Genomic DNA, 14,547 nt, shown 5'->3' on the forward strand with positions numbered 1-14,547 from the left:
GTACCTGGGAGTTTTTATTACGTCGGACCTGGCTCTCTATTACAGCCGTAATTTGGCGCCCCCGCTGGCCAGACTGCGAGCAGACGTTAAGCACTGGAGATCGCTGCCTCTGTCTTTGGTGGGCCGCCCTGCTCTTTTTAAAATGTTGGCACTCCCGCGATTTTTATATATCCTCCAGAACTGCCCGCACCGAATTTCAGATGCGTACTTTGTAGCGGTTGGAGGAGAAATACGTACGCTGTTATGGGAGAGTAAGGCCCCCAAGATTGCTCTTCAGAAACTAACGAAGGGGTGGTACAACGGGGGGATAGCATTGCCGAACATCAGGTTGTACTACTGGGCCTCTCAGTTGGTGGCCGTTAATTACTGGATGTACGCCCCGCCAACAGACCCGGCCTACGTCTTAGGTACCAGATGGATTGCTCGGGCTATTTGGGTGCCCTCTATTCTCGCACCAAGAAACAAAGATGTATCGGCCCAACACTGCACATGGTACAAATTTGGTGTCTGGCTAACTCGTGGCTGAGATGGGCTGGCGTCCTTACTAAGGCAACACCGCTATGGTACACTCAAAAATTAGGCATGCTGGGTTATCAACCAGGATTCAATAGGCGGGATGTAATAGGCATCTCGGCAGTGAAAGATCTGGTTAAAAAGGGAGCAATACTCAAATTCGAAGATCTCCAGAAGAGCTACCAATTGGCTCCGGGAGAGGTTTTTAGGTATCTGATATCTACAAATCAGACAAGCCCATGCGGGCAAGCCTTCCAGAGCTGTGAGGACATACCGGACACGTCACCTCTGGAGGATCGCTTGCTAGATGGGCCACTGCAGGCTAAGGCTATATCCCTGACTTATAAAAAACTTAGTAATAATTTGCCAGATACCTTCGGCAAGCTCAAGGAGAAATGGGAGAGAGACCTAGGACCGATTGACGAGGAGAAATGGCGTCTGGCTCTAATGTCACCTAGAGAGGCGGCCATTACGCTCAGATTTAGACTAATACGACTCAGGATTTTGCATCGCTCCTATCTGACCGGGATAACACTGGCCACAATTGGGTCTAGGCAAGATATCCTGTGTTTGAAGGGTTGCAGGCAGCCAGCTTCTTTCTATCATACACTGTGGGAAGGCCCGCTGGTGCGAGAACTCTGTGAGAGAGTCACAAATCATTTGCAGTCTGCATTGGGGAAGTCAGTGAACCTGACGCCCTGATTGGGCCTGCTTAATATATGGGAAGTTACAGACCTGACTGAAATCGAAGAACAATTGGTGACGCTGGGATACACATTAGTAAAGAGAGAACTGGCGAGGGGATGGGGTGGAGTGGCACCGCCTACCGTATTAGTGTGGCTGAAAGAGTTAGACAGGTGCCTGGTAGCAGAGAAAGAATTCTTCATGTCCAGAGGATGCCCGAAGAAATGGGATAAAAAGTCGCTAAAATGGAACACTCACAGAGGGGAGATTTGTGTATCACCCATGGTAGAATTGGAAATGCGTAGACATGGGGACGGAGATGTCACTGTTTAACAGATCTGTTTTTCCAACCTCTGTAACCTGTATGGCACTGAATGTAACTTGCGCATACCATATGTAATTGCTGTTTACTTGTCTGCCACAAACTTTCATCAATAAAAACAATTTTTTAAAAAAAGTTGAAGTTGCCCATGTTACTGCCTCCAGACTACACATCGAGAGGATTGTTTGACATTCTAAACAGGAGCAATGTCCTGAAGCTTATTCGCTCTATGGATTCGCTTGGGGAACATCTAAAGATACTGTCTCAATTGACCCTTGCCCTGGACAATGCAGCAAATTTACTAAAGTCAATTTGGGCTCTGCTGACTTTGCTCGGGTGTTAAAAGAGGTGGATACTGGGGGAGGAGCCAAGATGGCGACCGGAGCGGACGCGTAGGCTCCCGGCTCCGCCAGCCCTTGAGCCCCGTCAAGCTATCCTGCCTACCATCCTGCCCGACCCGTCGACTGCTTTGACGGGGGCGAAGTGCTGCAATCGCCCGTGTTCCGCCGGACTCTCAACTCGTCCGGAAGGCTTAGATAGCTGGGTGCCCGTCCCGACGCCATTGCCCCAGCGCTCCTCGCCGCTTACTACCGGACCTCGGCGCAGTGGGGACGAGAAACCTGCCCGCAGAGCGCCCGCATCCTGACAGAGGCAGCTCTCCCTGGAACGTGGTCGACAGCGTTTCGGATGCCGCAGAGTGCCACACATTGTGATCGGCAAGCACTACAGGGATGACCGCACGGCACTCTGGCTCCTTTGTTTCGTGCTGAGAGGGGATGACTCGAATCCATTGCGGGACTCTCCCGAATCTGGCTGACCGCCCGTTTGCCCTAACTGCCTGAATCTGCTGCCGGGGGCTCCTCATTGGCGACGCTATATTTTAACTCGCAGCGGTGGGAGACGGAGTAATTGCTGCCCCGTGTCGCACCCCCCAAGCTCCTGCTACTGGCTTGTGGGCGCCATGGATGTCCCCGCTGACTTGTGGGACGGGGATGGCCGTCCGCCATTGCCCCTTGCTCGTAATATCGTGGCTGTGCCGGGGATCGCCTTGCCTGCTTCAACCGCTGTTGTGGGCAGTGGGGGCGCGCTGCCTACTCTGTCTTATGGAGATATCCTGTCGGCCCTGTGTGACCTGCGGGCGACGCTACTGCGAGGCTCCCAGGGGTTAAGTGACACGCTCGACGACATTGCCTTGGACCTGGCGCAGATTCGGAGGGGCTGCTTTCGTCAATCACTGATCGCTCCCTTGATGATTCCTGCTAATGACACTGTGTTGCCGAGTGTTTCCAGTTGGACTGAGTTTAGTTCTGCCGTGACTGCCGTTTGCGGACGATCGCACATCGACTCTGCCTTTGATACATTGTTCCCACAGTCGGCTGCGGTTTCATCACCTTCGCTGCTATTACCGGAGATGGGACTGCTGTCTATTCTACTCCTGGCCCCCTTGAAAACTATCTCTTCAGAGCCTCCGCCTTTACCCCTGTTGTATCTGCTTTCTTTGAGTACTTTTGTGACTCTTTTTATTGTGACCGATACATTCGTGGATGTGTGGCGCCTTCCATTTTGTATTCGTGAGTCTACCCCCTCCTTTTTGTTTCCATCTTATTCCTTTGTTGTGGAGGGGATCGACACTCATGGAGGGTTATGTACTGGAGGGCGTCTGAAGTCGGGCCAGGGTTAGACGGTCTCGTTGCTGTACTGTTCTCTTACCTGATGGGGGTTGGGTTTGAGATGTTGTAAGGGGGGCTGTGTGACCACACGCAGAGTGCGACTTGATTTTCCAGCTGGTTGGATGTTATTGTTTATGGCTCAGCTCTCGCTCACAGTGCATCCATTCTACCATAGCACTCTTGTCTGCGGCGTAGTCGGCGCTACAACAGGCTATCCTGTACCTAGCGAGCCGTCGGCTCTGTTGAAATAATTTTGGGTGCCTGACTTGCCAGCAATGTTCCGTGGGACGGGGGGTTGCCTGTACAGGGTGGCGTCCATTTTATTTCTTTTTGTCTCTGCACTGCCAGGGGCGGCCATTTTAATCTTTGTTCTGGCTGGGGCGGGTTTCGGGCGGGTACCATGATGTAGTTATCGTTTGCGACTGATGTAGAGCTAGGGGGTTCCGATTGTTCACTTGCAATGGCCTATTTTCTGTGGTTCATAACTGTGGCGCCTTTTTGGCGCGTATCAACGCTTCAGCTCCTCACTTTTAATTTGCTTCTTGTCTATCCTGACACCTCGACTGTGGTTTGGAGCTGCTCATATCCTGTTGTCTACTCTACACTTGGGGTGGTGTTTTATGGGTCCGGTTTGTGCTCTTGTGTACCGCATTTGTAACCCCCTTGTTTTTCGGCCTTTGTCCTTTTTTGATTCTACTGGCGTATGGGTCCTTTTTGGCTGGGTGTCCGGGAGTTCTGTTGTTGTATTGGCTCCTCCCCCCCCCCTTCTTTAATGGGAGTTCTGGGACTGTCCTTCCTTGCTCCCTTTATCACTTGTGAAGGTTTTTTCTTTACCTTTTCTCCTCTCCATGAGTGAGAATCTTTATTTCTTTTCGTTTCTTTCTTTCTCTTCTCTATATTTCGGGTTCTTTAGAGGGCGACAGGCACTTTACCGGGGGGGGGGGGGTAGGCCATAGCCTCCGGATTGTTGTAGGGTGGGGGGATGGATTTAGTTTTTCTTTTTAGTTTCTATGGGCCTTGTTTTTCTATCGTTTCTGCGCTTTCTTGTTCTTTTTCTGCTCTGGGTCTGACATGGGATTAGTGGGGAGTGGGTGGCGCTGTAGGTGGTGCATAAATGTGTACTGATACTCCTGTTGTTTGCATTGTACTGCCATACCATGGGGTGTTTATCTCTACTGTTGATCCTAATTATGCTGCCTACCCGTGTTGTGAAGCTACTGTACGGACTCAGCTCTTCTTGAATCTATTCTTCACTGACTTCTATTTAGATCGTATTTAAAAAACTTAAACCTCATTGCTCCTATCCTTGGCGACTTGCTCCCGTATAGTGTAACTGCTGCTAATTGATGCTGTATTGTCTGATGCCGCTGGGGAATTGCATTGCTTGTATCTGTGCCTACAGTATCGTGGCCGGCCTGCTGGTTGTAGGCCCGTATTTGTTCTCCTTCTCAAGCACAATAAAGGTTTTTGAAAAAAAAAAAAAAAAAAGGTGGATACTTTCTAAAGCTGAGAGATCACAATTACAGCCATAACTTACAATCAATCACCAGTGTCTGACTCAAGCTTTCCATATAACAATGGCAACATATTGGACTTCAACATTGGAAAATATCTTTACACACTCTTAACTCTTCTTTGCAAGTTGAAAAACTGCCACATTTTAATAATGCGATCAATTACTTTTTCAATAAATCTGCATAAATCGAACATATATTCGGACATATAAATGTGTCTCTTCTTCTATTACATACTTGCTGCACAAATCTCTTAGTTTGGCCTGCATGTTTTGTATTAACATTTTTCAGCAGTAAAATACCTCGGCAAATCCTCAAGAACCATGATCTCCAGTTTTGTGGTTTTACATGGTCTAGGGATAAATAACAGGCAGGTATCATTCTGCACTGATGACATGGCACTCCCAAGTTTTCATATCCTCCTTTTGCTTATATCTGCATTTAATTAAATATTTACTTTATTTCACTTTCTGCAGATTTTCTTATACTTTCAGATTTCAACAGACCAATACTTAAATCAAGGTTAACCAATGAGTATCCTATATAAAGTAACCAAGGAATAATCAGTGCATTATTTAGGGCAATAATCTCCTTCAATTCCTTTTTAAAAGTTTATCCTTAGGATAAAACCATAAATAACAAAATATATAAGGTCTGCACTCCGGTCCAAACTCAATAAACAGCCTTTTGCACTGAAATGCACTGAAATGTTCTTTTATTGAAATCGATGCTGATGCAGTTTTTTCAGATTGGTTCTCTTGAGTTAGTGATCAGAGTGCCCTGTACAGGAAAGCATTTATGGCTGTAGCTAGGGTGGTTTTTGTTTACTAGTCTTCATTTATTTTCTTTATGATGAGAGATTAATCAAAGATTTTGATTTGTAATTACAAAAGTGTAATGAACATTTATATCCGTACTATTTTAGGAAAACATTTTAGACCCAACTACTAATTTACAATATATGGTCATTGTTAGATCTGCTAGGGTGGTCTTCCCCCAAACCTTTGGCCGCATTCTCTACTATTTTGCTGGATTCGTTTGTGTTGGCCCTAGAACTCTGTGTACTTTATTACTGCTAACCAGTGCTAAAGTACTATTGCTCACTCCCTTAAACATGGTAAACCTGGCTTACACATGATTGGCGTATTTATTTTACCTATAAGTTCCTTATAAAGTGGTATATCATATACCCAGGGCCAGTAAATGAAATGCTACTAGTGTGTCTGTAGCACTTATTGCGCAACCCACTTCAGTAGCTCCTTAAAACGTGTCTTAAGCCTGCCACTGCAGCCTGTATGCAGTTTACAGTGCAATTTCGACCAGGAACAATAATCCTTTTGCCAGGCCTAAACCATCATTTTTTGATACATTTAAGCTATCCCTAGGGGAAGCCCTAAACAGTCCATAGGGCAACGCGCACTGCATTTAAAACGTACATGTACTTTTAAGTTTTACATGTTGTGGTAGTGGAAAATTCACAAATTTATTTTCACTACTGTAAGGCCTACCCCTCACATTGAATAACACAGAGTTACCTTATTACATTTAATAATTGAAACGTTTGTTTAGGAGCAGGTGGTAATCTCTTGTTTGGTGTCTAAGGTGTTGTAATTTAAAATCCTGTTTAATCATAATGTTGGGTTTGAAGTCACATTCCTGAAAAAGCCACTTTTATAAAGTTGGCATTTTCTTGTCCTAACCTTTTGGTGCCTGCAGCCTGTTTCTCGAGTGACATAACTAGGCGTAGTCGGCAACTGGCATTTGTGTATTCCTCCCAGACAGCCGCACAGCAGAGGGTGTTGGCATGATGGCCCATACATTCAGGGTGACAGGGTGGAGCTGTGCACAGCCCCACTTGCACTTCAAAGACACTGCTTCAGCATACAGGCAACAAACTTTACACCAGCCTTTCATGCCCCCAGACATCCTGAGACCAGGGCAGGGATTCAGGAAATTCAAAACACTTCTCTGGGGAAAACTTCATAGGTTTCTTCTACTTCACATCTGGCACCAGGTATGAAACTAGAACACTCAGATCCCCTCTTCAGTTCACTTCTGGACCTGCAAAAGTCCTCTAAAGATCTGCCCTGCTGCCTGTGGCCTTCTGTGTACTTCAAAGGACTGTTCTACTGCACCAAGAGGACTTCCCTGCTGTCTGAAGCCTGCCTTCTGCCCTCAGAAGACTGCCTGCTGCTTTCAACCTGATTTTCTGCTTGAACCCAGGACTTTCAGAATGATTGCAAGGGCTAGTGTGCTGGCCTCTTGAACAGAGCCTCAGGGTGAGAAAAGGCTCCAACTAACTTGAAACTGCACCAGGACCATGCCTAAGTGAGTCCTGACCCTCCAAGTGGGTAATGCCCCTTCAGTCCTGGACCATTGGAAGGGGTGCTAAAGGTACCCAGATATCCTAAATCCAAAACATGAGACTTCGAAAAATGTTCAGACAAAAAGTACTATGAGAACCAAGAGGAGACCAGGTCCTACCTGATCACCGATCCATCTATGGTGCATCGCTGGTCAGCCGGACTTCGCAGTAGCACCGGACTTCGCAGTAGCAATTGTCTGCTCCCCAGCAGCAAATCCTGTTCAGCGGCTCCTCGCAGAAGGGGTACCCATCCTCGTGGAGCCCTTGTCTGCTGCAGACTACAGTCTCATCCCGCTGGAAATTATAGACTTCCATGCGAAAACCGAACGTAGAAATCTTCACTGCAACTTCATGCAGCAGCTCATAGAGGACAACGCCTCTTTCTCAGACACCTCTGACTGCCTTGACCTGTTGAACTTTACCTTCCTCAACATTTTTCTTAAAAATTTCTTTTAAGTCCAAAGGTAAAGTGTAGACTTGGTCCATTCACTTTGTGTATCTGAAACACGTTGTTTGGAGTCAAACAATGTATACAATTTTACTCTGTTTATGGGAGTTTTTCTTGTGTTCTGTCTGCACCTTACTACTGTTTAAGTGCTGCATAAATACTTTACACATTGTCTCCAAGTTAAGCCTGCCTGTTTTTTTGTGCCAAGCTACCACAGGATTAAGCACAGGTTAATTTAGTGACTTTTTGTGGTTAACCCTGACAAGAATTGCGGCTGTGTCTGAGCAGGGTATTTCCACTCTCAACACCCCAATTTCTCACAGACATATGAATTTAACAAACCTCCATGCTTCTTACTCAAATGGTGAAGTTCACTGCTTTCTTTCTCATGTAGTGCAAGAAATAATTGGCAGGATATTCATGGCAGAGTACATATCAACACAAGCTTCCACAACACCTAAAACTAGCAATTAAACAGCACTGGGCAAAACACCTCTTCTTAGTTAACAGGGAGGGACGAAAGCAAGATTAATGCAAAAAATCATGCCTAGTTTTAAAGAACTACCACATAATACCTCGTGCATCAACATTAGCACACATCTTTGACACGTTAAAAATCGAATGTTTATTGCTGGGGAGATGTTACACAGAAAGGCATGCAGATAACTAATTTTATGTCCTTGTGAAAGTAACAGTGGTCAATAATCTTTGATAAATAGTGCTTTTGTCTCCTGCTCAGCCCATCACATTTACATTTCATTAGAATTGGAGATTATATGGCTCTTTGTGGGGTTCACAATGGTGTACACAAAAACGGGTGAAGAAGGTTCTCTAGTTTCATTACTAGAACTTTTAGAATCTCATTTCAGGAGATCTACTGAGCAGAGAATACCACAGAAAAAGATCCATATTTCCTTTAAACACCAATATTCTGAAAACTGATACACTCTAAATTTTAAAAAGTCCCATAATAACTGTGAAGTATTAATTACATTACCTCTCTATCCAGATTATCCACAACAGTTCGAATCTCCCCTGTACTTTTACTCAGAAAGAATATTTGTGGTGTTGATGAGACAATTCGGTACGCAAGTTTAGAATTTAAGTTATTTTCTTCATCAGCATCTGTTGCATTTATTACCATAACCAGAGAATCTAAGGAAAACAGCAAAGAATTAATAAATAAGCACCGGTAGAATCTCACACAAAGCAATGCTTTGCAAGCAATACCAAAGGGATTATGTTACACAGTGTTCATATAGCACTCACAAATGTTTAAGCATGCATCTGTGATTGTGGTCTTGCAGTAAATTGTATTTTTTTGGGAGTGTCAGCTGACCAGCCCAGTCTGAGTGAGCATACTGTTGTATCTAGTGCTGGGTTTTGCCTACAGTTGCGTTTTGTAGACTGGGAAAGAAAAGAGTGGATTTTCTGCCAACCTGGTTGAGATGATGAGTGTTTGAATAGCATGAGTATTAAGATCTGTGTTTAACCCGGGTCAGTGTGATGTAATCCATCTTTTTGGCCTTATTCTGAACACCATAACTGTTGTCCTTTCCTATGAACTAGATTACTGTTTATGCAAGTAATAGTCCTAGAAGTATGGCTCGCTGCACTTGAATAAGTGTTTGGTGGCTGAAAATGACACTTGAAGGATGATGAAGATGAGTTGTAAAGTTCTGTTCCTTAAATAAAGAAACAGTATTCTTGATCATTCAAAGCTCCAAGTTCTTTACTACTGTTTTTTGCTGGTCAGGTCTATTCACCCCATGACCCCAGTTCTCTTACTTTATTCTGGGTACACTACTATTATCCAAAATGTCAACTCTGGGCACCAAAGTCTTTCAAAAATATAAATGAAAATCTAGATTTTGGACTAAAGCTAGAAGGGAAAGGAAAATGCTACTTACCAGTATGCATCTGTTCTTGGCATGTAGAACTGCAGAAATACACACTATGCATAGATGGCCACCTAGGGTTGGGCCCGGATGTTTGCAGTTTGTTTTGTTGTAGAAAAGTCTTTGGAAGTCACGGGATAGGGGACTCCTCCTTTGGATGATACTGCGCATGGGCATCGGCTCCATCCCCAGATTGTTTTTCGCCATTAGGGAAGTGATGGAGCTGTACAAGAGGTAGTGATGTCCATGTGATTTGCATCTAAGTAAGAAAGTACTGGAACAGATAAAGGTAGCCGGGGAGGCGGGTGGGTGTGTGTAACTCTGCAGCTCTACATGCCAAGAACAGATGCGCACTGGTAAGTAGCATTTTCCGTTTGAGGAATACGAGTTGCAGATTACACACTATGCATAGATTGTATAACAGTACCCACACCTAGCGGCGACCACCAGTATCTGTTGCAGTTGTTTGAAACAGTGTTTTTAGTACAGCCTGGCCCACAGTGGTTGGTTGTTTAGTTTGCACATCTACACAGTAATGCTTTGTGAATGTGTGCGGTGTAAGCCATTTAGCTGCTTTGCATATATCCTCTAGGAGAATGTTCCCCAAAGAATGCGATTGAAGCCCCTATTTTCCTTGTAGAATGGGCTTTTGGAGGAATTGTTAATGCACGTTTGGCTTTGTGGTAACATATTTGTATACATTTAACAATCCACCTAGCAATCCCTGATTTTGATATGGGGTTGCCTTTATGTGGCGGTGAAAAAGATACAAAAAGTTGTTTTGTTTTACGAAAGTTTGTGTCCTTTCGATATTGTACAGTAATGCTCTTTTGACATCTCCGGTGTGTAGAGCTCTTTCTGCGACTGTTTGAGGCTGCGAGAAAAATACGGGCAGCTCAACTGATTGATTTAGATGGAATGGTGAAATTGGTTTAGGAAGGAATTTAGGATTAGTACTAAGAACCACTTTGTTATGATGCATTTGCAGAAAAGGTTTTTGAATGGTAAATGCTTGTAGTTCACTAACCCTTCTGAGAGAAGTAATTGCTACTAGGAAAGCTACTTTCCAGGTTAGGAATTGCAATTCACATTTATGTAATGGTTCAAAGGGAGGTCCCATTAACCTTGTGAGAACAATGTTTAAGTTCCACACTGGTGCAGGTGGCGTTCTGGGAGGAATTATTCTTTTGAGTCCTTCCATGAAAGCTTTTATAGCTGGTACTCTAAAAAAGAGATAGGTGTTGTCAATTTTTTAAGCATGCTGTAATGGCAGTGAGGTGTAGTCTGATAGATGTATAGGCTAAATTACACTTTTGAAGGTGTAATAGATATCCTATGATGTGTTGAGTAGACACGTCTAAAGGATTTATTTGGTTGTTCTGGCAGTATATGACAAACCGTTTCCACTTGGCAGCATAACATGCTCTAGTAGTGGGACGTCTAGCTTCTTTGATAACATTCATACATTCTGGAGGAAGGTTGAGGTAACCAAACTATGTATCAACAAAAGGGAGGAACCAGAAACAGACTATATTTAGCGGGGTCCAGTGTACATGTCCGGGAGAACAGTAACACAAGGAGGGTACAAAGTTCCCCGAGTGAGGTGAGTGTGTGAATGTAGCGTAGAGAAGGAAAAGGAAAAAAGGGAGGGGAATTTCAGGAGCCAGATCGCTAGGTTGAGCTGAGCTGGGTCCGGGTGTCTGATCTCTCCATGGTTCTGTGTTAATAGGCGTGGAGATAGGTTTCGTTTTTGGTGTGGTACTACAGACATCTGCAACAGCGTGATGTACCACGGTTGTCTGGCCCAAGTTGGAGCGACTAGAATGAGCGTCAGGGAATGTTGTTGTAGTTTGAGTACCATTAACAGAAGTAGTGGGAGAGGATGAAAAGCGTACGCAAATAGTTTTGACCAGTTCATCCATATCGCTTTGCCTTTGGACAATGGGTGTGGGTATGTGGTGGCAAAGTTTGGGCATTTTGCGTTTTCGTGGGTGGCAAAGAGGTCTATCTGAGGTTGTCCCCACATTTGAAAGAACGGATGAAGTTCCCACTCGTTTATCTGCTGTGTTTGTCGATTTAGCAGATCTGCCATAGTGTTTTGTACTCGTGGGACGTGTTGGCTAAGAGGAAGATCTTTAGTGGTATAGCCCATCTGCATATCTACTGTGCTAACAGAGAGCTGCAGAGAGTGTGTTCCCCCTTATTTGTTTATGTAGTACATAGCTGTCATATTGTCTGTGCAGGACTAAGACAGCTTTGCCTGACACTTGAATTTGAAATGCTTTTAGGGCTAGAAACACAGCTAGCACCTCCAAATGGTTGATGTGGAGTAACTTCTGTTGCGTTGTCCACCTGCCTTGCATGGTGTGATGCAGTAGGTGAGCTCCCCAGGCGGAGAGCGATGCGTCTGCTGTCATGACTATTTGAGGAACTGGTTCTAGAAACGGTCGCCCTTTGGAAAGGTTTTTGGTGTTCCACCATTTCAGAGAACGATGAGTCCGACCGTCTACCAACACTAGGTCTGTTAGTTGACCTTGAGCCTGGTTCCATTGGCGTGCTAGGCATTCTTGAAGTGGACGCATTTGCAGTCTTGCGCGAGGTACTACAAATATGCAAGATGCCATCTTTCCTATGAGCTGCATGAACACTCGAGCTGGTAGCGAGTGTTGCGGTTGAATTTTGTTAGGAGAGTTTGTACACTTGTTATCCTGGCTGGAGAGGGATAAGCTAGTGTTAGTTGGGTGTTTATTGTAGCGCCGAGATACTGTTGTATGTGCGAGGGTTGCAGATGCGATTTGGTGTGATTTCCTGTGAATCCCAAGTCATGAAGCAGTTGAATAGTAGCGCGAGTGTGTTGTAAACACTGGTTGTATGAGCTGGCTTTTATGAGCCAGTCGTCTAGATATGGGAAGACATGAATATGTTGTCTTCTTAAGTGTGCTGCTACTACTGCTAGGCACTTGGTGAACACCCATGGCGCTGTTGTGACTTCGAATGGGAGCACTTTGAACTGGTAGTGCTGCCCGTCTAGCACCAATCTGAAATATTTTCTGTGCGCTGTGTGGATGGGAATATGGAAGTAGGCGTCCTTGAGATCAAGAGTGACAAGGAAGTCGTTTAGTACCAGAAGTGGAAGGACTTTTTGGAGTGTGACCATATGAAAATGATCAGACTGTATGTAAATGTTTAGAGGTCTGAGGTCTAGGATGGGTCTTAGAGATCCGTCCTTCTTTGGTATTAGGAAATATAGGGAGCATACTCCTTTGTTTTTCTGATGCTCTGGAACTATTTCTATTGTGTTTTTCTGCAGGAGGGATATTACTTCCTGTCTGAGCAGTGTTAAATGTTCTTGTGACATTGGACGCTGCTTGGGTGGTATGTTTGGGGGGTGGATGTTCGTTCTAGACAGTAACCTGACTGAATTATTTGGAGCACCCACCTGTAAGGTTGTGATGTTTTCCCAAGCTGGCAGGTATTGTTGAAGTCTTTCCCCGACAGGAGTGGAATGGGACGGGGGAAGGGGAAGGGAGTCATTGAGTAGGGGTAGAGGCGAAGCGGGAGTTGTTATTTTTACCTCAGCCTTTGTTATTGTTACCCCTGTAACCACCCCTTTGGTAGGCCTTGCTGTAAGCAGACTGTGTAGGGGCTTTGTACGCGGTAGAAGCTGTGTCTGAAGAGTATCCCATAGTGGCACCTCGATAGGATGAGCGACGAAATGAACGTCTGGGAGCCTGCGACTGCAGGGCTCCCATAGATTTGGGGGTATCTGTATCCTTTTTCATTAGGTCCGAATAGGTGTTGCTCATCAAAGGGTTGATTAAGAATGGCACTTTGTACTTCAGGTTTGAGCCCCGATATGCGTAGCCAGGCATGTCTACGTAATAAGACGCTGGTTTTAACTGCCCTAGAGGCAGTATCTGCCGCATCCAGTGCACACCGAATAGAGGTGTTTGTAATGGTGTTCCCCTATTGGATAAGCTCGTTTGCTCTATCCTTGTACTTATCAGGGAGGTGCCTCATTAATGATTCTAATTTGTCATAATGCGCCCTGTCATATCTGGCTAATAATGCCGGTGTATTGGCAATACGCCACATGTTTGCTGCTTGAGACGCCGTTCTTTTACCTGATGCGTCAAGTAGCTTAGACCTTTATCTGGTGGTGGAGCTTCACCTGATGTTTGTGAGTTTGCTCTCTTGCGTGCATTGGAAGCTATAAGTGAGTCTAGTGGTACCGGACCTTTAATATATGCTGGGTCTGAGGGAGCAGCTTTATATTTTTTCTCTATGCGAGGGTTAATGACCCGAGTTCTGACTGGGTCTTTGAAGACTTCAGGCGCATGTTTAATCACTCCTTTAAGCATTGGTAAAATGGATGAGGACCTTTGTGCATTATCAACGGTATACATTAAGAAGTCTTCATCTACAGGGTCTGTATGCATGTCTACCCCATGATATTGCGCAGCTCTGTGAATCAATTGATTGAAACCCATAGTGTCTTCTGGTGGGGAAGGCCTTGAGGGGTATAGGTCATCCTGAGGGACATTTGGGACATCTGGGGTGTTCTAATCATCCCATGGGTCAGGTGATCCTGTAGGAGTAGCTGGATCAGGTATGTTACCCCCCATATCATCAGAGCGATCATCCCTGTTGTCATCGTCTGGTATAATAGAGGATGCTGGGGAATGTTGTGGTATGGGGGATGTGGTGATGGTACAGGTGAAAGAGAAGGGGAAGACAGTCTTAAGGGAGAGGTAGCCATGTCCTTCTTTGAATGCTGAGCTGGAGCTGGTGTGTCCAGTGGTCGCTTTTTTGAAGCCAAAATTAGCTGTCCAGTGATTGGATCTTTAGCTAGAGTCTTCTGAGCAGGGTCAGGATAAAGTAAGTCCTCTGCAGGAGGTCAATCTTTTGGTGCAGAGGAAGGTTTCGGCACCGAAGAGGTTTGTTTTGGTTTATTGGCAATGTCTTTAACCGGAGAAGCAGGAGTCTTTTTCGGCTCCGAAGTTTTTTTCGGTTCCAAGGATTTTTCCGGCTCCGGTATATTTTTGGGATCTGATGGTTTTTTCGGTTCCGGTGTTTTTTTCGAATCTGAAGCAGGTTTGCTTGGTTCCGACCTGGGTTTCGGTGCCGAAGGAG

General features: G+C 45.1%; 1 protein-coding gene across 1 annotated transcript in view; it reads right to left on the reverse strand.

Annotated features, from left to right (window-relative positions):
- DSG2 (desmoglein 2) overlaps positions 1 to 14,547 on the reverse strand; it is a 486,965-nt gene that overhangs the window by 251,391 nt on the left and 221,027 nt on the right. The window contains exon 6 of the mRNA XM_078687378.1: positions 8,514 to 8,671. Coding sequence (XP_078543504.1) covers positions 8,514 to 8,671 — 158 coding nt within the window. The remainder of the gene's footprint in view (positions 1 to 8,513; positions 8,672 to 14,547) is intronic.

Source organism: Lissotriton helveticus, chromosome 4_1 (genome assembly GCF_964261635.1).
Source record: "Lissotriton helveticus chromosome 4_1, aLisHel1.1, whole genome shotgun sequence".
Lineage (NCBI taxonomy): Eukaryota > Metazoa > Chordata > Amphibia > Caudata > Salamandridae > Lissotriton > Lissotriton helveticus.